At 42.6% G+C, this 23,793-nt stretch overlaps 1 protein-coding gene across 3 annotated transcripts in view; it reads left to right on the plus strand.

Moving 5' to 3' along the window:
- cacnb1 (calcium channel, voltage-dependent, beta 1 subunit) overlaps positions 1 to 23,793 on the plus strand; it is a 37,557-nt gene that overhangs the window by 8,638 nt on the left and 5,126 nt on the right. Inside the window, exons 2-10 of one of the 3 annotated variants that reach the window (XM_058652859.1) lie at positions 1,055 to 1,141; positions 12,272 to 12,391; positions 12,612 to 12,734; positions 13,642 to 13,778; positions 14,013 to 14,080; positions 17,587 to 17,747; positions 21,831 to 21,911; positions 22,001 to 22,059; positions 22,144 to 22,253. In XM_058652859.1, the coding sequence (XP_058508842.1) occupies positions 1,055 to 1,141; positions 12,272 to 12,391; positions 12,612 to 12,734; positions 13,642 to 13,778; positions 14,013 to 14,080; positions 17,587 to 17,747; positions 21,831 to 21,911; positions 22,001 to 22,059; positions 22,144 to 22,253 (946 nt within the window). Of the gene's footprint in view, positions 1 to 1,054; positions 1,142 to 5,279; positions 5,534 to 12,271; positions 12,392 to 12,611; positions 12,735 to 13,641; positions 13,779 to 14,012; positions 14,081 to 17,586; positions 17,748 to 18,185; positions 18,215 to 21,830; positions 21,912 to 22,000; positions 22,060 to 22,143; positions 22,254 to 23,793 lie in introns of those variants that run through there. The other 2 variants (XM_058652860.1, XM_058652861.1) reach the window with 2 other exon arrangements.

Below are 23,793 nucleotides of genomic sequence, written 5' to 3' on the forward strand. Positions count from 1 at the left end.
CTGAGTGTTAACCACATTCATTTCCTCATTGGTTTTGCCCAATTGGCCACAATTCGACTATAAGCTATGAATGAAAGTTTCACTTCCTCGTCGGTTTCATAATTGGGTTACATTGGTATATTTTCACTCAGATTTGAAACAGGCTGGTTTGTGTGAGCAGTTTAAAAAGTGTTAATCCAAGCGGCTCTGTCGAGTTTGGCGAGCGATAACTGTATATCTTCTGTTCCAGCATCTCGTTTCAAGGAATATTTTCTGGCTCCTGCTTCATAAATGTTGCAGAATCCCATTTAAACACTGGATTTTTTGATGAGAATGTGTTCATTTGACATCAGTGGGAACCTGATCCTTACTTTGTGAAAACATGATCATTTAAATGAAGATAAACGCCACCAGGCAGATAAACGACCAGCACTGGGAATGGTGTTGTCACCATTCACGCAGATTAAAAAAAAAATCCCATGTGTAACTACTAATTCTGGTGTGAAACCAACAGGATTATGATCTGTTAAAACATGAAACCAGAGAACATCTGAATATGTCGTCTTTATTTCTAACCAACCCCCCTTTTTCAAAGAACAACAGAGTCACTTTTCCGATTGCTCACAAATGTGATTAGTCTGCATTGTGTAACCATGGCGATGCATGCAGAGTGGGACCATAATGCAATGTGTGGCCTCCATCCAACCCGGATAAGCCGTTTGCCAAGGGGGCCGCCAATCAGATTACAAGGTCCCAGTTTGCATCAGAACATGAAAAATGAGAAGTAATGAAGACGGTTCATGGACACAGTAGACGCATTTTCTCTGGGCAACTTCCTGTGTGGTCTGGGACTCGTGCGCTGCCTCATCTCTGGTTCTATCTGACCGCTTGATTGAATTCAGAGGCTTTTAGCAAACTCTGAGTCAACTCTGGATGGTTATTGTGCTCTATCCCAATGTGGTTTTCCAAGAAATATGTCAAGATGTTTTTATGGATCAGGATGATTAATCTTTTTTCCCTCTTTCTTTTACTCCCCAAATCCTCTTCCCTTCCCCTTTCCCTGTCTGGGTTACAGGGAAAGTATGCCAAGAGGAAGGGCCGATTTAAGCGCTCGGATGGAAGCACCTCCTCTGACACCACCTCCAACAGCTTTGTCAGACAGGTAACGTTTCACTCCGTCCGTCTTTAACCCGGCCTCAACTTTCCACTCCGCTTGTTTAATGAAGAGTCATGTGAAAGTTTAATGAGAGTCAAAGTGCCGGCAGATCAGTGGCTCCTTGGGAACGTTCGCCTCCTACAAATGAGTTTAATCTCCTCCCAGCATTTTAAATGTGTGCCTTTTATTATGGACTAGAAGAAACTGTAACTGGACAAATGTGAATTTCACAGCTGGATCCTAACCTTGAAGCATTTTGGGTACAGCATGTTTAACCGTTAGAACACGAAAAGAGCATTTAGGCTAATGAATGTGCTGTGTAGACTGTCTTATGTCCTTTTTTTTTCAGCACAACATATAGGCAATGATGATGATATGGACTATATAAACACACCTGAGCAAGAAGTAATCAATTTAAAAAAAAAATCTGATTGAAGTTGGGAAATTTAGAACTGCGTCACATTTCACAGGTTTTTATGAACAAAGACAGAAGAAAAACGGCCTCTTTTGTGACTTCTGCGCCATTATCTCTACTCCCGATATAAAATGACTCAACGACATGTAAGAAGCCTTTTGTAAAGCCTGAAGATGTGAACATACATAAAATAAATGTGATTATACAAATATGAGATATAAAGCAGACCCTCAGGAGATTGAAAGAATGGAATTAATTGAAAGATAAATTGTTTGGTGCCTATGGTAACAGGAAGAGTCTATTTTTATGTCTTATCTTTTCACCACACTTTATCTGCCATGCCCCAGTTTGTTGTTTTTTGTTTTTTTTTTGCCAGTATTTTCCACTGTGACAACCTCAAAACTAAAACCCTCTATTTTCTTGTCTTAAAACACAGTGTACCTTTGTGTGTCACAGCAACACTCTCTATCTAACACATTTAAATAGCTCTGATAGCATCGGCGGCGACAGTGACACCCCCGTGACTACAGTTACTCGTCACAGCGGCGACAGCAGAGATTTGTGAGGGATGTGACGCTGATTATCAGTCCCCATGTGTTTGGACTTCCCCCCCCCCCCCACCCACCCCCTGAACCATGACCCCACTCTGCGCTGCAGATGTACATGCATTGATTTGGATGTCGGTGCATAAAACCTGTCACTAGTCCATCAGCAGGTATTAATTACTCTTGGTTAGTGCGGGTCAGGATCATCTCCTCACCTCTGGCGCACAAAGCTTTTCCATCTGACCTCTTCATTTGTGAGGGAAAAACAACATTTGCCCCGCGCTGAATGACATTTACTTGTGCAGTGCTTGTTGCTTTAGGGGGAAAAAAAGGAGGGGGGGGAAAAACCCTGTCGACATGGGGAGCTGAACTCTCCCGTGGCTTTTAAAGGTTATAGCCTCATCCTCGTCTGCACACGTCACGCTTCCCTCTGCCTCCCTTATCCTTCATTAACTCTGGACGTCCGGGTGGTGAAGGACCGCGCGCGCCGGGGCCAGCACTCTTTGAGAAACTCATTACGCCGCCGTAAGGATGATTTAACACTTCCTGAGATAAATATCCGCCCGGTCTCATGCTATTGCACATCATTTCTCTCATTAAGGCGGTCGCCACGTAATCCAAAAAAAATGAATTTAACAACTCGACCAATTTGCTGTATTTAGTGTCTATTGGCGTTTCTATACGTGGACATAAGTCCTATAATCTTAAATCTTGCCCTGAAGGCTTTTGTACGTGAAGCTTATTTTAGCTTCTCCTTGAAGAACAGAGAGCAGAGCTCTGTATAGGCTTTACAGTCTCACACACACCTACGCAAATGCACAGTCACTTACCATACACACACACACACACACACACACGTATACATGAGCACCACAATCAGCCAACGGTAGAGCTGGCTGATACACTCGGTCCGGTTTCCATGGCAACCGGGCCACTGAATCTCCCTCAGTGTTCAGACACAGTGGGATGAAGAGACGGAGGGGAGGATGTTTTTAGATGGGTTTTGTGTGTGTGTGCGTGTGTGTGTGTGTGCGTGTGTGTGTGTGTGTGTGTGTTTATTTCGAATGTGTGTAAGGGAGGAAGGGGCGACATGTTCGCTCACTGTCGAGGTTCAACAAAAACACACTCCGTCTTCAGGTGTGTGTGTGTGTGTGTGTGTGTGTGTGTGTGTGTGTTTGGACGACCAGAGACTGTTTCTGCTTCTTCTGTTGCTGCTCGATGAAACAGGCAACATGTCTGCACACACACACACACACACACACACACACGTTCATACAGATTAAAAATCTGAATATTTTATTAAGCCATTACAGTATAAAACCAGATCCATAGGAAGACTGTGATGATGGATGATGTCGAGAGAAGCTGAAGCTGCTCATCCTCATCTCGAGTCTCATGATGGAAGAAGAACTGTCCTCCTCCTCCTGTCTTTTACCAACCACGGTTCATTGCAATTGCAAATGTACATTAAAAGACGTGACATTTCTCTTAAGTGCTTCACTAGCGCAAAGCTGAACAGTTACATTTACTGTACATTACTGCATTTAATGCTCGGCTGCCATTAATTAGACTTGGCAGCAGCGTTTTTCCAGGCGCTGTAACGTGTTAACACAAATGACAGATAACCACCGTTACCTAGGAAACTTTGACACTTTCTTGATATGTCCCAATCTCAAAATATCTCGCTCTGTTCATTTTCTGTCCCTCCCTCACATACTGATCTCCTGGGGGCTTTATCGGGGGGCCTTGGCCTCTATTTCTCCAGGGTGCTGTGCCAATCTCAGCTGACATGGGGAGAAAGGCGGGGTCACACCCTGGACAGGTCGCCAGTCCATAGGTCGCCAGTCCATAGTTTTTGTTACAACGATGACAACGTACGCATGCCAAATCCTGTCAGCGACGACTGGATTGGTCATAAACCAGCGGTTCTGTTTTTGGAAGTCTCCCGGCTCCAACACGCCTGACTCTGATCATCGGCTCGTGTTTTGGGAGCAGGGAAACGTCTATAACATGAACAGTGATGGATGTATTTCATCTACGAAGAGTTCTCACTTTCTAAATGAATTGGAAACACTGCAGTAAAAGGCCGCTGAGTAAAGGAGATCATATCTGGGTTTTGCTGCCATATGTGGAGGATTAGGAGGGGCTCAGATGCTGGAGAGAGACCAGTTATCCTCCCGTCACTGCTGACATATGAACACCAGTTGCTGCCGTGTGTGACTTCACAACAGGAGCCGACGAGTGGCTCTGCTCGTCTGCTCTCTTTTTTTTCTTTTTTTTTCCACCTTTCCCAGCTGGCTGTCATGTCATCAGCAACTAACACAAGAGGAGGAGGAGGAGGAGGAGGGGGAGGTGGTCGGGTCCGTCACCATGGAGAAGCCCCCAATCATTGTGTCACAGGTCGCCCTCTAGTGGACAACTTAGCCCACCAACCACAGACTGTCCAACCACACCTATATGCCTGTACACCTCCATCCTACAGCATCGTGTACTTCCATTAGTCTCTGATTTAGCCGTTAACTTGTTTATTTATTTATTTATTTATTTATTTATTTCAACAGAAGTCAGCGGATTTTTGAGCAACACGTCAAAGGCCTACGTGCTTCAAAGAGTTTGAGCCCCCAGTCATGTCCTCAGTTCACTGCTGGTGCCCCTCATATCCATATTAATCCCTCGTCTGATACCCTGATGAAGACAAAGAGACAGACAGACAGACAGACGGGCTGGGAAGAATGAGATCAGGACCGAGGCCGACAGGACTGAGGCAAAGGGAGAGAGAGAGAGAGAGAGAGTGGGGGGGTTTCCCTGGGCAGTGTCCAGGCCCTCTCTCACGTCAACCAGGGCATTGAATGGCTGACGGCTGCATTCCAAACCTGCCTGTGCGTCTCAGTGTGTTCGCGTCCCTGTTTCTGTCCAGCCAGGGCTAAATATATGTCCCCAGTTTGCAAATGTAGCACAAGTCCTGCAACCCGACCCCGAGCCAGCCCCGGCTCCCTTCCTCTACACAGGGTTCACGTTCCTCTGGGTTGTGGAGGAGGAGGAGGAGGAGGTGGTGGTGGTGGTGGGGCTAGGTGAAGAGGGTGGGCGTGAGTGTGTGAGTGTGTGTGTGTGTGTGTGTGTGTGTGCGTGTGCGTGTGAAGAGGTTAAGAGAGCGCTCTCCTGGTTTCACACATACGCACTCTTTCCTGGCTACCACGCGCGCACACACACACACGTACACTTATGCACTTGTCAGACTAACAGGCGGACACTCACACTAGTTGCCGCTCTCTCTCTCTCTCTCTCTCTCACTCTCTCACACACACTCATACACACACACACACCAATACACATAACTCTGTGTGTGGACTCCGGCGCTGCCTCCTTGGTTTGCCGTGGTGTGGCGAGCGTGGCAAACGAGGTATGGAGAGAAATGAGAGGATCCACAGGCCCGTCATGGTAAGAAACCATCCGGACGAATGTACAAGCTGTGCACTTTGTGCTGTCACCGAGATCACAGTGTGAGTGTGTGTGTATGTGTGTGTGTGTGAATAAGGATTGAGTTTTCAAAGTTCTGCAGACACTTTTGCTCTGCGGTAAGATAGAAGACGTCGCCCCCGTGTCCTGACAGCGCTGTACCTCACGCTTGGCCGTCTCTCTTTGCTCCCCCTCTTCGGACTGAACTCTGCGATTCCATTTTGGGCTGGGCCACAGCTGCTGGAGAGACGCTGTGTTTTTAATTAGACTTCCAGTCCCACCGGTTGCCTCTGCTGCTGTGTGTGTGTGTGTGTGTGTGAGAGCATTGCCCCGGCTCTGTGGCCGCTTGAGTGGGCTTGTGCCACCGCTGTTGCCCCGGTCCCACACAGGCCTCACTGTGACAGTGTATGTCGGGCTGATCGCTGTAATTGTTCAGTATTATCCTCTGGGTGCTGTTAGAGCACCAACTAACACATACAGCAACAAGTATTTTTCATTTCTAGCAAATAATTCAGAAGTAAAAGGTCATTAAACCTTAGAAGTTCAAAGGCTGGACTTTCTACTTTTGTCAAGTTTTTTAAAAGTATGATATTTGTATACAAGTGGAATCATCTCACACTAGTCTGCTTTTCATTTCAAACAAAGATTAGTTTTTTGTTGTTTCATATTGGCGTCATTGTTTGCTTTACATTAGGGCAACAATTAATTATACTCATTATTTTGGTTTTGATTACTTAAGTGAATTATCATGTCTGTAGTGACGCTGGTATGATCAACAGGATCAAAGCTAAACAAAAAGTGCTTAAAAGTGAATTGAAATAGAGAGATTATAACTTTTTTTTTACTGTACGATCGACCATCGATTTCATCTCATTTTATAAATATCGGTTGTGAGTGTAGAGCAACATGTAAATCGTGTTTGAATCAAGTTTAAGATCCTTTTTAAACCTTAAAAATAATCTTTTTCATCTTTTAAACACACGCGCACACACACACTCTGTCCAGCTGGTTGCCATGACGCTCCTGTGACAGAGAAAAGGAATATGGCCATTTACAGCCACTGGCCATGAGCTTTCACACAGGAAATGTGTCCTTTGTGATGCCTGGGTTTGTCCACCTGCCTGTCCTTTGAGACCCATTCCCCTTAATGTCTTCCCCCATTTACTCCACTCTGAACTCCTCTCACTCTTGATGTGATGTGGACGAACCGTTGGCTGTTTTAAATAACTGACCTGAGGAGAAATATAATCCAAATGGTATGAAGGAAATTAGATTTTCTCTTCTTTTTTCCCCCCTCGTTTATTTTAATTCCACATCACGCGAGCTGATGAATCTGCAGATATTTTTATCTGTTTTTAATTAGCCGGGCAGGGGTTGGGAAGTGTATGTGTTAGCTCGGAGATGTTATCGCGTCTTAGTCACGCACTGTGAAGTCTGACAGCAGCCGCTGTTTATGGCCCATCACGTGATTCTCTCTTATTGTGTTTTATGAAGACGATTCAGAAATGTAGAAAAACGTCCAATATGTTGCACGATATGGTGAAAAAGCTCATATTGCAATGATTCCGACAGAGGTCGTGATGGAATTATGAATTTTGTATTTGTCAACAGTCATTTTTATTTGGCATGGAAACATTTTCCTCCACCAGCTCTGGAGAATTACAGCGTAATGATGTTGTTGTCACGATTTAATCAAAATGCAGCGTCTTTCAAATTGGATTTTTGCGCTTTGTCGTGCTGCAGTTTCGATGATTTTTGTGATTAATCCTCGGTGGAGAGTGAAGACAGCGATTCTGGGATAATTCATATATTTCATCAAAGCTGTAAAGCGTTATACATCATGATATAAGAGGTGGAGTCGTGAAGTGATGACACTGCAGGCTAAAAATTTCTTTAATGAAGCAAAGTCACACAGATGTTCTGAACATCAGCACGACCGCGCCGCCTCGCCGCCGCGTGACGTCGACTTTGTCATCAAACACTTAACTGTCGTAAATTAGACGCAGCAACGCGCTATGATGTGTTTTTCTTTCTTCTTTTTTTTTTGTTTCACCAGTTACACGGCAAACAAAAATAGTTACACAACCAGACGGACCTCCGCTGTTGCCTAGCAACACAGGTCATGTCCATGTTAGAGTGATGTACGTTTATTTGTCTGTTGAGAGTTTACTTAATTGTTAACGTTCAGATTTGCAAGATGGAACAGAGGTTTCCTGTCCCTCTTTTCCTTGTCCTCTTCTGACAACCATCCGTCCATCTTCTACCACTTTATCCTCCGAATGAGGGGTTGCTGGTGCCAATCCCAGCTGACATAGGGGCCAAAGGCGGGGTTACACCATGGACAAACCAACCATCCACTCTCACACAAATCTGCATGTTTTTGGACTGTAGGAGGAAACCGGAGAACCCGGTGTACTTTGGAAGGCCTGGTTCACTCTTGCTCGCGTGTCTCCCCGCACCACCAGTATGTTTATCTCTGGCAAAAAAACGTCACATGATTTTTCTTTACTAAGACAGAGAAGGAGAGAGAATTACAGTGGCTGAAATGATTAAAATTGACGTTTTCTTTTCTGCATTTACACTCATCTTAGACGTTAAAACTACTTTTGAAATGTATTTATGTAATATCCCAGGTAATCTGTCGCACGACATATCCAGTGTGAACCAGGTGTTCCAGTCCAGGTTGATGGCGCCAGTCGGTGTAACGATTTTACTCATTAAATTAATTTATTTATTTATTAAATTTATGGCCACCAACTTCATTTCTTCTTTTTTTCCCCCTTTTTCCCCTGAAACTATTCACAGAAGAAGAAACACTGTTATCTCATTCCCTCACTGCAGGGCCACACTCTTTTCAACCCTCATTATTCAAAGCACTCGTCTTTGGCTGTGGAACCAACACACACACACACACACACACTATTAAATTACCCCCACCCCCGTCAATTCTGTTGCTCTCTTCCCCCCACCACCATTTATTCATTATCAATGCTAAGAAGGTGTAAATTCATCACGGTAGCAGAAAATGGAACAGAAACATTAAAGCTTCATTTCCATATTGACTGCTGAACCTCTCCTAATGCACCCTTTGTGTGTTTCCTGTGACGGCACAGGCGAGTTTGAATTTCATGGTCGTGTTGTGGTTATTATTATTATTGTTGTTATTATTATTATTATTATTATTATTATTGTTGTTATTATTCTCCAGCCTTCTGACCACAGTGTGGCCTCGCAGCTGTAACACACACGGATCATTGATCACCTGTTGCGAAGCTTTTATGCAATATTACCCTTATTATGTTTATTACCCTTCAGGGTATTTTTTTATGTACTATTGATCACTATATCCTGTGTCTGTCTCCTTCCTGGTGCGGCTCTCGCCGGCTGCTGGGTAAATAAGCAGCAGAGACGGTTACTATGACACTCGTGGTGGGGGTCTGGAGTCTGGAGGAGCTGCCAATGGGAAGGCAGCTCCGCCGTCAGGTGGTTGCAGCTATTTTGAACAGGAGCTGTATGTGAAGTGAAGCAAGCAGCTAAATTAGAGACACAACCCACTGACACGAGAGGAGAGGAAGAGGAGAGGGAAGGAAGGTGAATGTAGGGGAGGAGAGGGAGTAAATTTGTGAGGTTTCGGGGGGAGAAAGAGAGCTTATTGATTCGTTACTATTTTGTGTCTCACCGTCATCTATTTTTATTGACTGTACCGACTTGTATCTGTATCTCTCTTTCTTTTCCGCCGGTGACGTGATTCGAGTGTAAGAGTGACTCAGACACACAAATATGCACATGCACAGACACACACACACACACATACACACACACCCACTCTCTCTTACTCTCTATTTTGCTGCATCACTGACCTCTCGCAGTGAGCATGCTGTGGTCCCACGTTGTTTTAATTTGTATTTGTTATTACCTCCTTTAAAAAAACAAAGCAAACCCTTTCCCACCATTGCTTCCCCATCATGGTTAGTTACCCGTCAGTGAGTGAGTCCTCGATGATGGGATGCACCTGTGTGCACTCTCATGACTCAGAGCTGCTGTGACGGGGGCGGCGGTTACTGTCATCATTAGATACTGAGTGTGAGTAAAATGAAACAGGAAGTGGGGACGTTTTTTTTTTTTTGTAAGAATACCAGAGGATTTGAGGAGTAGCAAGCCGTCACCGTGGCAACAGGGAGTGTCTCCGCGTTTGAGCGCAGAGTCACAGAATGCCTCAGTGCGACAGGTGGCAGAGCCCCCGAATCAACGCTTCTGTGTCTGGTCGATTCATTTCAGAGCAGTGAGTGAGAGGTGGACGGCGGCCGAAGTCATAGACGAGCGTTAGTCACACGTGCACGTGTAAACACTGACCGAATCACTCTTTCATACATGACCTGTTTCCCATGTCTTCTCAGACGTACAGTAGGTCTGTCCACATTCTGGATAAGGAATTACACACAGCTTTCTTCAATAATGACAGTTGAAACACAGACTCTCCATCCACAGTAACCCAGGGGGCGACTTGGTTAGTTGCAACAGAATTCCAATGATTTTAGTTGCTCGTTTCAGGTCTTTTTCACTCAAACATGATGTCATTTTTGTAGATTATGTTCCCATTCAAAAGGGAAATGCACAATAAAGCTTCACACATATGAGAGCACACCTGATTCAAACGCTCGGCTCACCAGCAAGCACTGCAGAAACCTGCTAACAACCTGTTTATTTGAATCAGGTGTGTTTTGAAGGAAGGAAATTCAGAAAAACATGCAGGGAAACCCTGATGATACTGTAGGTGCCTGGTTGCAGGTGAGATGTGGAAATTCACCTGTCGAACGCTTCAAAACAGGAGTTCATGAAAAGTCAAATATGTAAATGCTTTAATAAATACAGGTGACGTGTTTTTGATCGATGTACGTGCACATGTCTGCTGCACTGTTGGAAGTATGGGTTTTTAGACATGTCTGGTTATGATGAGGCGGTAAATGCATCGGCACAAGTGCATTGGTAGTTGTTTAAAAGGGATTAAGGGATTAGGGCCTGATGGGATAGAGACGTCTGTAATTGTAGTCGTCTAGGGGCTCTTGTAAAATGTCTGTTTGTGTAGTCTTCAGAGGTTGTTGGGGACCTGTTGTGATGTCCCAGGAACCCGGGATGATGCAGAGTTTAGTGGACACCAGGACAACTCATGGTTTCTTTTTTTTCTCTTCCAAATTGCATTTTTAGCATTGAACTCCTTGACATTGGTGCAGTTAAACTTGACCATGTTTTATCCCTAACCCTTTGTTTTTCCTGTCATATTATGGCAATAACAGGTCGACTATTGTCTCAAGTTCCATCAATTTTTTTTTATAGGTTATTAGATCTTATATATATATATAGAAGCTTAGTTATAATGGCATGATCATACAACTGTAAAATAGTCAATATAAGTTTTATAAACACATTTTTACTTTTCTTTAATGGTATATCTCCATTAAAAAAACAGAAACCCTTTTAAACATTAGCTTATATTTGACTGATTCTTAATATATGTCAGTTGTGTATATATCATTTTTATGGGATCATATTTTGTGAAATTGTGTTGTTTAGATATCTGCAAAGAAACGGGGTTGTTGTTGTTGTTCTTGTTCTTCTTCTTATGAATACTGAAACCAGTTTTAAACAATACCCAGATATTTGTTGTATTCTCTGACTACACATGTTCAGAGAATCTCTTTCCTCGTCATCGTCATCGTCATCCTCATCACCGTCACATATGGTGTATGTCATCTTTGCGTATTCTCACCTCTATTTTAAAGCCCACACCTAGTGAGTCACTTCTTCTTCTTCTGCCTGGCACATTCAGCTGTCCGCATTCTTGTCAGCACCTCCTACAAAGCGCCAGGCAGCCTGTCAGCTTAAAGGAGGGGAAAAAAAAAAAGCTGCAGGAGGAGAACAAGTGGGATTGTTATATAAATTGAACACTCAAACACTTCAGAAGTTCAGGCCGCCTCCCTCGCTGCAGCGCTCTGCTGAACAGTACAGTAGGCCAACGCCGCAGGCTCACAGGAGGCTTGGGTTTTTATTGTGGTATGGACGAGGGTCACCAGGATAGAGTCAAGTTACTGTGCATGAGTGGTGGATGTGCTGGAAACTGTATCCACTTCATGAGAAATTTATATCTGCACTAATGTTATAAACAGTCCTCGGGCCATTTTTTTCCCTCCAGATCTTTCTTTCTCTACTTGACACACCCACACGCCCAATCTCTTGTACCTTTGCAAAACATAAAAAGAAAAAGATTTAACACCGCGGCCTCACTGACACCGCGGTGTTCATGTCCACCTCTTGTTATGCGTCCCTCTCAAATTTCAGCTTTCAGCAGAGTCAGCTTTCACGCAATATGAAGGGTCAGAGCCTCTTTTGTGATTACGTACACGCACATGCTTCGCAGGAGGGACCTGGCGTTTTCAAACTACAGACTGCAGAGGCACGAGCTTCCCTCTTCATAGTCGAGACGACTTGAAACGAGATCAGAAAAGCAACAGGAGAAACGTCGGGGGGGGCGGCATCTTAAGATGAGCAAACAGGTTTACAGTGTGGGCAGAAATTCACACGCACACCCAGAGTTTATCACTGAGTTCAAGAGGTCCATCGCTATTTCTGTTCCCTCCTGATGTCGATTCACAAATCTGTGGTGTGCATTGTCATCCTTGTCTTTGCTCCTCATGTGCTCCTCCTCCCCACTGTGAACTCCAGGGCTCTGCAGACTCCTACACCAGCCGGCCGTCGGACTCGGACGTGTCCCTGGAGGAGGACCCCGAAGCTCTGAGGAAGGAGGCTGACAGACAGGCACTCGCCACACTCGAGAAAGCAAAGGTCAGAAAGCAACTGGTGTTGTTAGCGTCGGGCTTGACGGATGTAATTGTTGCATAATCGTCACGTCGGCATCGGCAGCCAGTGTTTTTGTCCCCGGTGAACCTCTTCATCCGTGTCAAGTGGGCCGCTGTGAGATGAGCAGCTCAGTCTCAGTGTGTCCGTCGCGTCACTCGCTGATTACTAAACTGGCTTTTGCTTTTCCTCTCCATCCCCACGTCAGACCAAACCAGTGGCGTTTGCAGTGCGGACAAATGTCGGTTATAACCCCGGCCCCAGTGATGACGTTCCTGTGCAGGGCATGGCCATATCCTTTGAAGCCAAAGACTTCCTGCATATTAAAGAGGTTTGTATTACAGTGCAACACACACACACACACACACACACACACAAGGAATTCTTTCAGATTATACAAACCCAGCATGACACATTGTATTGAAGAAGTAATATAGATAGTTTATTTTAAACATGATAAACACATTTCACAAGGAGTAGGCAGCAGTATACGTAACACAGTCCTATTGCACACAACTCAATTTATAGACTACTTTATCCCATCACAGTCTTTTATACAATGTTTTCAATGTTCTCAGTACAATGAAAGAATACGTCTTTAAGCCTTTTAACACGAACAGCCATCACCGTCCTGGGTTAAACTGCTGTTCTTCATCCTTATATGTACTTAAAATTAGTATTTTTATATTCTTACAAACTGATTTTTTTACTCTGCTTTAATTCATCTGTGTGGACTGTTCCATAATTTAACCCCTGAGATTGAAACACACATAGTTTTTAAAGTTGTCCTGGCACATGCTGGAGTTTTAAATGTAGTTGCCCTCTTAAATTATATCCCACTTGTCTCTCTGAGAACAATTATGCAAGTTATTTCGTATTAGAACGAGTTAATTTGTGTGGTCTCTACATCCATCGTTACTTATTATTCTGATGGAATATCACACAATGGTGATCATTATGTAAACATATAGCCTTAAAGCCTGTGAGGACTCTTTTTTTTTTCTCCCGTCTAAAAGTCATTTTAATAAATAAACATAGTTTATTATATACTGAAATATTAGGCATACAAATGTATAATTAAATTGCAACAGTGTGCCATAAACTGTGTGGGGAAGTGCCTTTTATGTACTCTGTATAGTCTCACACTGTTTAAATAAGTATTTGAAAGTGAATGACTTCATTTGCATAAGCCGGACGTGTCACTGGTTATTGATGGCTGCCCTTTTTCCTCTGTGCAGAAGTACAGCAACGACTGGTGGATCGGGCGTCTGGTGAAGGAAGGCTGTGAGGTGGGCTTCATCCCCAGCCCGGTCAAACTGGAAAACACCCGTCTGCTGCAGGAGCAAAGGATGAGACAGAATCGACTCAGCTCCAGGTATAGATGAGAGGAAATGACCCCACAGGTCAAACCTCTAGACAATGTAAAACATCCTAAAATAGACAAAATCACTGCATGGAGTCACAGTTTTCTCCTACACACATATAAAGCATAGGGTTCAGATTAGACCTATGAAATATCTAGTTCAATAATTGCATGAATTCTTTATAAATGTGTCATTAATGTATTTCTCCAGGCGATAATTTGAGCAATGTTGTGTCCCTGTCGTAGTAAATCTGGAGGAAGCTCCAGTCTGGACGTCGCCACAGGAACCCGCAGGCCTACCCCACCTGGCACAGGTGAGATCACAGGGCCTCCCTCCCTGCATGTTTGTGTGGGCGCTCGCTCAATCCCGTCAGAGAGACGGCGGCGCAAGATGAGACGGTCTGATATTTAGATGAAGATTTTAATTGGCCTGTTAGTCGGGCGTGATGATGAATCACGCCGCGTCTCAGCGGTTCGCAGTGTGAAGTGAGAGAGAGAGGTTTTTTCAGAGGTCTGTCAGGACTGGAATAGAGCCGAGAAAAGGCTGCACTCATTAAGCTTGATAAGTATGCCTGCCTTGTGTGTGTGTGTGTGTGTGTGTGTGTGTGTGTGTGTGTGTGCGCACACCGCCAGGACGTACGACACACAACGGCTGCTTGGTATCCAGAGAAACAGCAGGAGAGAGGGAAGTGAAAAAATAAACAACTCTGACTGACTTCAGGAGGTTTTATTAATCAAGCAGAGCCACTGAACTCTACTTAATAGTTATGGCGCTTTTCCATCATACAGTTCTAACACTACTCGGCTCTAGTCTGTACTCGGTGAGGTATCACGCACGTCGTTCTCTGTTACTCTCTGTTCTCTGTTACTCCTCAATGACGAAAACTGCCGTGACATCGTTTTATACGAGACACAAACTAGTGACGAGCAAAGCAGTTCTTTCTCATTGTACTGAATCCAATCCAATCCATGTTATTAGCAGCAGCTCACACTGCGTCAAACAAGTGCGTCTTAAGACGAGCTTTAAAAACAGGAAGTGAAGGGGCCTGTCTAATATCAGGCCCCTGAAGGCAACTCATTCCAGAGTTTGGGAGCCAAGGCTGCGAAAGCCCGGTCTGGTTTTGGATCCAGTCCGAAGCAGCTGATCCACAGATCTGAGAGACCGCGATGGAGCACAGCAGTGAAGCAAGTCAGAGAGGTAGCGTGGAGCAAGGCCATGCAGACATTTAAAAGCAAACAAAAGGATTTTGAAATTGATCCTGTCCTACACCGGGAGCCAATGAAGTGAGGCCAGAATGGGTGTAATGTGCTCTTGTCTGTGAGCTCCAGTCAACAGGCGAGCAGCATTTTCATTGGAACTCATTCATCATTAGAATCAGTTAATTAAAAAGATTAGTTCAGTACTTCCTGCATGACCGGAGCACAGAGAATTCAAATATAGCTGAACGGGTTGGGATTCGGCTCACGATCGCAGTCTTTCAGCAGTGCTGTCGCTAAATACACCTCCTACAGACTCCTCCGTTAAATATTGAGATTTTAGACATTTCCTTGCAAAGTGTTGGAGATTAACGCACGTTTTCAGGATTTTTAAGTCTTTTTAACTGATCTACAGTTCGGCTTTGTTCGGTTCGATTGAACTTGGAACTGAAATATCATTTTCGATTTATTCATTTATTGGTCTATACACTGCACAAATGTCTCAGAGTAATCATTTGAAATATGTTTTTGGAATGAAAACGAGAATAATGATGTAAAAATGACCATCCCCTCAGATATTGCAAATCATATCGCAATTGCCAAGTCCTGTCAAAATAATCACAATTAGATATTTATTCAAAATTGTTCAGCCCAATTGTATAATGGAAAAAACACCATTAGAAACCACATCTTTTATATTTTAATTGGCTGAAAGCAAAATGAAAACACACTTTTTGTATCCTAATGACAGAGTTAGTCAAGAAGATCATTACCACTCTCACCTTTTTGTATGTTAAATATGAAACCACAGTCAGTAGCTTAACTTAGCTTAGCATAAAGCGTGAAAACAAAGGTAAAGCTCTATCTATCTGCTTCTAGCACCTGTAAAGTTCACCAAATAAACTATTGCAACCATGTTTGTCAAACACTGAAGTGAAAAACCTATAGTTTACCTATTTTACTGGATTCCATGTTGTTTTACGAAGGATTATTAGTGCTCACGGACCAATAATTGGAAGACTCAACATGCTAATGACTAGCCACCTGCTAAACCGGAAACTGCTAAATCCACCCTCTCAGCTCATTAGTATTAGGCAGAGGCAGTCACACTTTATTCAATAAATTGATTCCCCATTAGTGTTTGTATACTGGGACAAGGACAGTTTAACGGCGTAATAGCTTGATTTATCTGTGCATGGAATTGTACTAACTGTGCTAAGCTAAAACTGGGGCCTACCAATTTGGGAAAACTAGCAGTCAGGCAACTGTTGTCAACTGTCCGTTTAAAATAAGGAGTTGTTCTATATTTGAAGGATAAAATACACGTTCCATATTGAACAGATATGGAACACACTTTGTTCCTTATTTTTGATAATCAAGTCTGCAAAACCATGACAGAAAAATTACAGATTAGGAAAATCCTCCTCCTCCTGCTGTCAGGCCCTCTCAATTTGTCTGTCATTCATTACTATACAAAAGAATATTAGCTCTTTAATCTGTCTTCCCAGTCACTGTGAGTCCTGTGTATCGTAGCAACGGAGACTCTGTGAGATGTAAAGGTAAAATGCCAACCGACTGCAAACATATAATAAGATTATTATTATTATTATTATATCCATTTTTAAACTCATTTGGTGGATAGAAAGTTACACACATAGAAATACTGTTGTAAAACAGTGAAACTGCATCTTTTATTCAACTGTCATAGTGTGTAGCCTTTGTAATGTGCACATTTCAACAACAAGCCTTTCAAAGTGCTTTAGCCTACAATAAAAAGAAAGAGAAATGCAGCAGCAGCAGCATGACGGATACAAACGGCATGATAGAACACAATCAAGTCATTTAAATAGAGAGGTAAAAGAAAGGGAGAGAATATAGGAAAACAAAAGAATGACAAGTTGGCAGGTCTGTCCTCTATGTTGTCAGAACACAACAATATTATAATGAAATATGTAAGTAGTCGTCTTACTCTGAATGTCATCTTTATAATTACAGATTATGCTAATCTTGCCTAATCCAGCTGCACAGTAAGCATCAAGTCATTAAAGTGGTATTGATCTTTTTATCTATCTCTCAGCAAAATAAAAATACAATTTCCTAAATCTCCAAACGAGACACATGCCAGCAAACTTCCATCACCCCCCCATATACCCACCGATCATAGCCATTTCCTTCTTTCCTATCTCCTCTTCCTTTCCTCCTTTCCTCCTGTCTCCTCTGCAGCCACTTCTCTCACATCCACACTTCAGTGAATCCACTTTTCTCCTCTGCTGTCCACGTTGTTATTTCCCACTCCTGTGCCTTGCTCCATGACAGTCTAATGTGTCCTTCTTGAATCTCTCATCAATGTTATTTCCAGTTTCCAATCATTACTGTGTCGCCTTTTCTTTTTTTTTTTTCAATCTTAGTGTGTGTGTGTGTGTGTGTGTGTGTGTGTGTGCCTCCTCTTGCAGTTTTCCTCCATGCCTCTGTCTGGATGCATCTCACACACTTCCTTCGATTTACTCTTCCCTTTTATTTGGAATTTCCCCCTTTTTTACTTCACCCTGTTATTCTCCAACCTTCTTCTGTTCCCCTCTTTTCCCTCTCTCTCTCTGCGCCGCCCGTCCTCAATCCTCATCAGCTCACATGGACTCGTCCACTCTGTCATTTGACGTTGACACCCTCGACCTGGATGCTGAGGAGCCCCCTGAGTCCCAGGGTGACCCTCGCTCCTCCAAGGGCATGTCAGGCAGTGTAACATCCCCTCAGGCCAACACCCACCGACTGCCCTTCTTTAAGAAGGTAACGTTAGGGTTTGAGGAACACGTTGCCTGTCTCCATATACTCACCTGAGATGTGGTCAGGTCTAACTTCTCCTCCTTCTCCTCCATCTCTCACTAATACTCACCACTGCTGCCACTGAAGCTCCCGAACCTAACGCTGTTTGGTCACCATGGTTACGCTGAGATGTGTTTGGATGTTTGTTTCCGTGCTTGTCAGCTGGGTGAGCTGTTGAACTAACTGACAGACTCTGAAATGGCTGCTGCTGCGTATCAGTCTGAATCTGAAGCCACAGAAGAGGCTGTCAAAATAAACTCTGGTTTAATCAATAAACAGATCGTCTCCTAACCTCCCCCCCCTCCCCCATCCTAGCCTGTCAATAACCGAATGTGCTCTTGTGTTTTGCTCTTGTTTTTTTTTGTCTCCTTTGGCTTGTTTTTACATGGAATGCTTCTGTAGGCGGCCCAGCTAAACAGAAACAGAAGTCGGTGAGTGTTTTCAAGACTAACCTCTAACGCTTAAATTCTCTCTTCACTGTCTCCTCATCTTTGGTCGTCGTACATTTGCTTTCTTATTGTCGTATCCTGTGTTTTCATTCACTGCGGAAGAAAAGACCTACTAGAAATTAGACAAAGGGCATCAAATATCTTCTGCTTTTAAGGAGAAAAGTCTGCCAATGGGGTAAGAGAATGTTGCTTGGCTATGCTTTGTAAATCTAGATTGTGATGTTCCTTTAAATGAGGGAAAACTGGCCAACATGTAAGAAGCAAGGGAATTCTGTGGCTCTTCTTCCTTTTCTTGATGAAGCTGACTTTAAGAATTTATTCATTTAATAATAATAATTAAATAATAAAAATAATTAAAGCTTAAAGTAAGCTGTAGGATAAACAAATTCTAATATTTTTGCAGATTGTTTTCTCTTTAGGCAAAAAAGTAAGAACCATTTCTCCAAATGTAGGCTTATTTTAGTTTCTTGGAAATCTGTTTTTGTAGTGTTCTTCTCTAGACACATAGTATCTGTAGTGTAGTCCATGGTATTGATGGAATCATTTTGTGACTGTCAAACAGAAGCAGGTGCAGATCCATCTATTCAGACCCTGTTACTCAGAGTGTGACAGTAATCCATGCAGACATGACGGTAGCTGGAAAATCAGCAGTTTTTAATGCTTTTCAGCTCAATTTGAATCCGATTAATACATATTAAGTATTTTTTTTTTCAATAGTCAAAGCACAGAGTCATCAAAGTGTTTGAATTTACAGTCGTTCATCTCAAATAACCTTTAAGGTGAAACGAAGGAGTTATTGTTAATACATTATATTTTAGAAATGTGTTAAATGCAAAGTCCCAGGTGTAGTTGTGAATATTTTTTCTATGAAGAGACAAAACATTTAAAAACAAGTGCTTTTTTTTTGCTGCTTTAGATGATATTTCAAAGATATGAAATACACTATTTCCATGCCTTAAATGACAGAAAATGGAAATCTAGTGATCACTGCCTGTGTTGATAAAAATGTTACTGTGCTCACAACTCCCTGCTCTTTAACTGTCAACGTGTTTGCACTTTGAAACCACTGTTTTTTACCTTAATTTTCTGTTTATAATCTGTTGTATTTCTGTTATTTATAAAGACGTGTGCTACTGACGTCTTGGCCAGGTCACCCTTGTAAATGACATTTAAATAGGTTCATTTAAATAAAATATATAAAAATGTTTAGATATAAAACACTTGTTAAAAGTCAAATGGACCAAGGAACAAAGTTTTCAAAAACAATTTATGGTTCTTCAGTTTTGCAGCTTCATTTTAGAACAAAGATTCTTTATCGCTAATATCTTGACATGTTACGTAATCGACTGATTATTTCAGACGATAAATGTTAGTACAGAGTTACCAACGGCGTTATATTCTGCTCTCCGTGCACCTATGATGTCACTCATCATGTTACTCATGCTGCTGTACTCGTGTGAGCACTGTTGTTATGTTGCTGTGCTCCATCGCTGCCCTCTCACAGACAAGAGCCATTAGGAAACTTTTAAAATATGTATTTTTAGCTCCTGTGAATACAAATGAGGTGAAATGAGCTTTCGATTCTCTGCTTTATGTAATGTAATGAAGTGGAACGGGGCAGCTCGAGTACTATCTCCTGCCTGAAGAGCTGTGCGACACACACACACACACACACACACACAGAGGAGGGGGCAGATCTGAAGGAGGGAGAAAAAAATCTAAATGAGAAATACTTCCAATTTCACAGTGCATATTTCACATTGTGACGGATGCGGTCCTTTTATAGATGAATCACTCCTTTCGTGATTCATAATATGGAGATGTGCAAAAAGTTCAGGGGCTGCAATCTGGATTTAGTGTGGGTGTTTCTGTGTTTTCCATTTTTAGTGTAAATACAGTGGTTAACAAATGTACTAGACCACCACCACCCAAGGCCACAGCTGACCTAAATTAACAGCATTGGTAATTATCAAAATCAGTATGTAGAAGCTCTTTGACTGAAATTATATTTTTAATGCTGAAGTTTTTGAAGTATTGACCCTTTAAAACTTAAATCTGATTCTTCCTCATAATAAATCACATTTTTGAGGGCTTTCTACGCCAAAACTCACCGATTTCTACATCAGACCTGGTGAAAATTTATGCCTGAAAGTGGTTCAGTGAATGTGCGTCAAAAAACAAGTGCCCCACCCACTGTCCAAATCTGCCCCGAACAGCACATTTATCGTACATGCAACGAAAATCGGTGCACATGTTGAAGAAAAAAATGACATTATGACCCTGATCCAAAACCAACAGGAATTGTTATCAGAATTTTCCAATTTACAAAAAACAGATAAAATAATAAATCACATTATTATTTCTTTACTAAGATGTCAGATTATAATTATTTACTTGTATTTCTGAACAGAAAATTAGTTTTAGTGGTTGAATGTTATGCTTGAAGCTCAAATTTTCAGTTTTATCCAAGTTTTTGAAAGATTTCTAAATGATTTATGTTTCCTCCTCCTTTTTATCACAGGTGGTCTAATGCATTTGCTAAGCACTTGTACAAAGAAAATGACTATATTGCTGCGGCTCTTTATGTTACATTTTACTAAAACAACAGAAATAGTAAAATAAAAATACAAGAAAACATCTAAATAGAAAAGATAATTATGGAATTCCTTAGAATTAAAAGCACAAATCTAAAAAAAAGTGGCGCAATATATACTGCTTCATACCAGCAGAGATAAGTGTGAAGTGCTGTATAATGTTTGTGTTAGAGCTTTCCTGACACCCTGGAGTCTGCTTTAATTATGGACACTTTAATTATGTGAGAGACTGCAGACACAGATTCCTGCTGTCAATAAAACGCATGTAGTCCAGTGTCTGAAACTCACCGTCCATCAATCACGGCTCTGAAAGACAGACCGGGGGGGGGGTTAAGGGCTTTTGTGTTGATGAATGTTGATTTATGGCTGAGGGTACGTTAAAAAAAAAAGTTCTTAGCCTCAGTTAGAGACATTGTTTTTCCAAGAATCTCTTCTTCAACAGCACTTTGGCACCAATGTTGGGTAAATGAGCTCAAAGTCAGGTTTGGTTGTTTTGCCACGGAAGACGTGTGGTTCTTAAGCTGGGGAACACACTACACAACTTTCTCTGTCCATTTTGACAACAACCTTTGATAGTCCCACCACGTCCCAAAAACTGAAAACACTGAGGTTGGATCGGGTCTGTTAACCTCACACACTCGCCATGATGACTGTCCACAACGAGTGCTGACCAGTGCAGACTCTAACATACTGTGAATCATGGGTAAAAGCGGGCAAAAAAACCTTGTAGTGTGATTTTGTGGTTCATTTTTGTTTTGTTTGTTTGATAATATTGATGCTAATCTAATTCCACCAATGGATGCTTCAAAAACAGGAATCCAGATTCTTATGGGTGATGTCATAGATTACAGTTACATCCCTAAAATGGGACTTACTGCTCCTTGTTTCCAGGATGAGGCTGAGAGCTTTTTTTAAGTGACCCTCAAAGAACCTGTGTGAGTGTACGTTTAAAACACAACATCATGACATAACATAACTGTTGTCTTGTCCTGGCTTGTCCTCAGATGGAGCACGTCCCTCCCTATGACGTGGTCCCCTCCATGAGACCCATCATCCTAGTTGGGCCGTCACTCAAAGGCTACGAGGTGAGGAGACGATGAGCAAAAACATCTGCTTTTATTTGTAAATGTCACTTCCATCGCACATTGTCTCACGCCTCGCGTTTCACCTCCAGGTGACGGACATGATGCAGAAAGCGCTCTTCGACTTCCTCAAGCATAAGTTTGAGGGCAGGTAAGAAGATAATGAAGTTTCACGGCGTCCGCGTTCAGGGTTTTTTTTCCTGCTTTAAACTGGTTCACCACGTCTCTGTTTCAGGATATCCATCACGCGGGTGACAGCGGACATTTCTCTGGCCAAACGCTCCGTCCTCAACAACCCCAACAAACACACCATCATCGAGCGCTCCAGTACCCGCTCCAGTCTGGGTGAGAAGAACACGCGCGTGTTTGACTTGTCTTTGCTCGGTTCTATTTGAAGGACAGTAGGGTATATTTAAAATGTGGAGATCAGGCAGCGAGGTAACATTTCTGTTCATCACGTCACATTCATTGAACTATCTTCCTGTCTGTGTTTCACATCTACTCTATGCTTTGTTTGAATTATCAGCAAAATTTCATTCTTGGATTCAAGTGAGTTTAACGAATTTATCGATGATAATCAAATGACACAATATCAGCGTCAGATCTTTTTTTTTATCCCTTTAATTGGCAGCTTGGTTTTATTTATTTAAAAAAAAAAGACTGGAATGAGAGCTATTGTCAAAAATCCTATGTATTTTCTACAGAAATTTGGACCACTGTCATTTAAAGGTGCAGTGTGTAAAAATATGAGTGACATTCTGTAGTGCGATCGTAAGAAATGGTAGACCCCGATTTGTCTGTTTGGGGCGTGGCCTAAAGTATAAAATATAAAAGGCTTATTGTAAGGCTACAAAAACAAAAGTCTAACTTTTTTAAAGCAGTTACACAGAGGTAGAGAATTCAATTTCTGCAAGTAAACCCCCCCAAATGTCACACACTGGACCTTTAAAAGAACCGACATGACAGCTTGTAGCTGTAACGACACCCAGCAGTGATGTTCATCACGGCAGTAAAATAAGAGCGGCTTGTTTTGTTGCACATGAAGTCTTAACTGTCATAACTTATGATTTCCCTTTTTTTATTTTTTTATGTAACAAATCTGAGGGCTACTCCATGTCAGATTAATGTAGTTCCAGGTCAGAAAGTGTCAAGTTTTTTCCTTTCTTATACCCACTCCCACTGCCTGAGTCTGATCCTTTCTCTCCTCATCCTGTCTTCCTGCCCTCTTACCCATCCTCCCCCCTTTTCTCTCCCACCACCCATCCTCTTCCTCCACTCTCTTTTGATTCAGACGTACTGGGTACGTATGCTCTCCTTCCAACAGAACAATGACGCCTCCCTCCTTCTCCTCTCCTCTCCTCTCCTCTCCTCTGCTCTCCCTCGTCTTCTATCTTTACTCATCATCTGCTCATGCATAGTTTGTCTGCCTGTCTGCTTGTCTGTCAGTTTCTCTGTTCCTCACAGTTCTGTGTGACAGCCTGTAGTCTCGGAAACAAAAAGAGAAAAGAATCACAAAACCAAAGCCGGAACAGATCTGTGGGAGGGAGGGCAGCAGGGTGGCCGGTAGCTGCAGAGAGGAACCTGCTTCTTTCCATGAGTTTATCTTCTAGAAAAGCTTGATTTAGAGTTTGTTTCCTCAGTCTAATCCACATTCACAGAGTCCAGGTCTATGTGCAGGCTATAATAGAACCCTTCATTTCCTATATATGAGTTAAGTTCATGTTTGTAATCCCTCTGCAGAGGACGTCTTTCACATGTCCAGCTTTTAATTCTCTTTTTCTCCGCCGTCTGGAGGCAGGCCTTGGTTTCTCCTCAGATTGTCTTGCTCCTGTTATCGCTGTATGCGGCTCACACACACACACACACACACACACACCTCAGAGGC

The sequence above is a fragment of the Solea solea genome, chromosome 16, assembly GCF_958295425.1.
Source record: "Solea solea chromosome 16, fSolSol10.1, whole genome shotgun sequence".
Lineage (NCBI taxonomy): Eukaryota > Metazoa > Chordata > Actinopteri > Pleuronectiformes > Soleidae > Solea > Solea solea.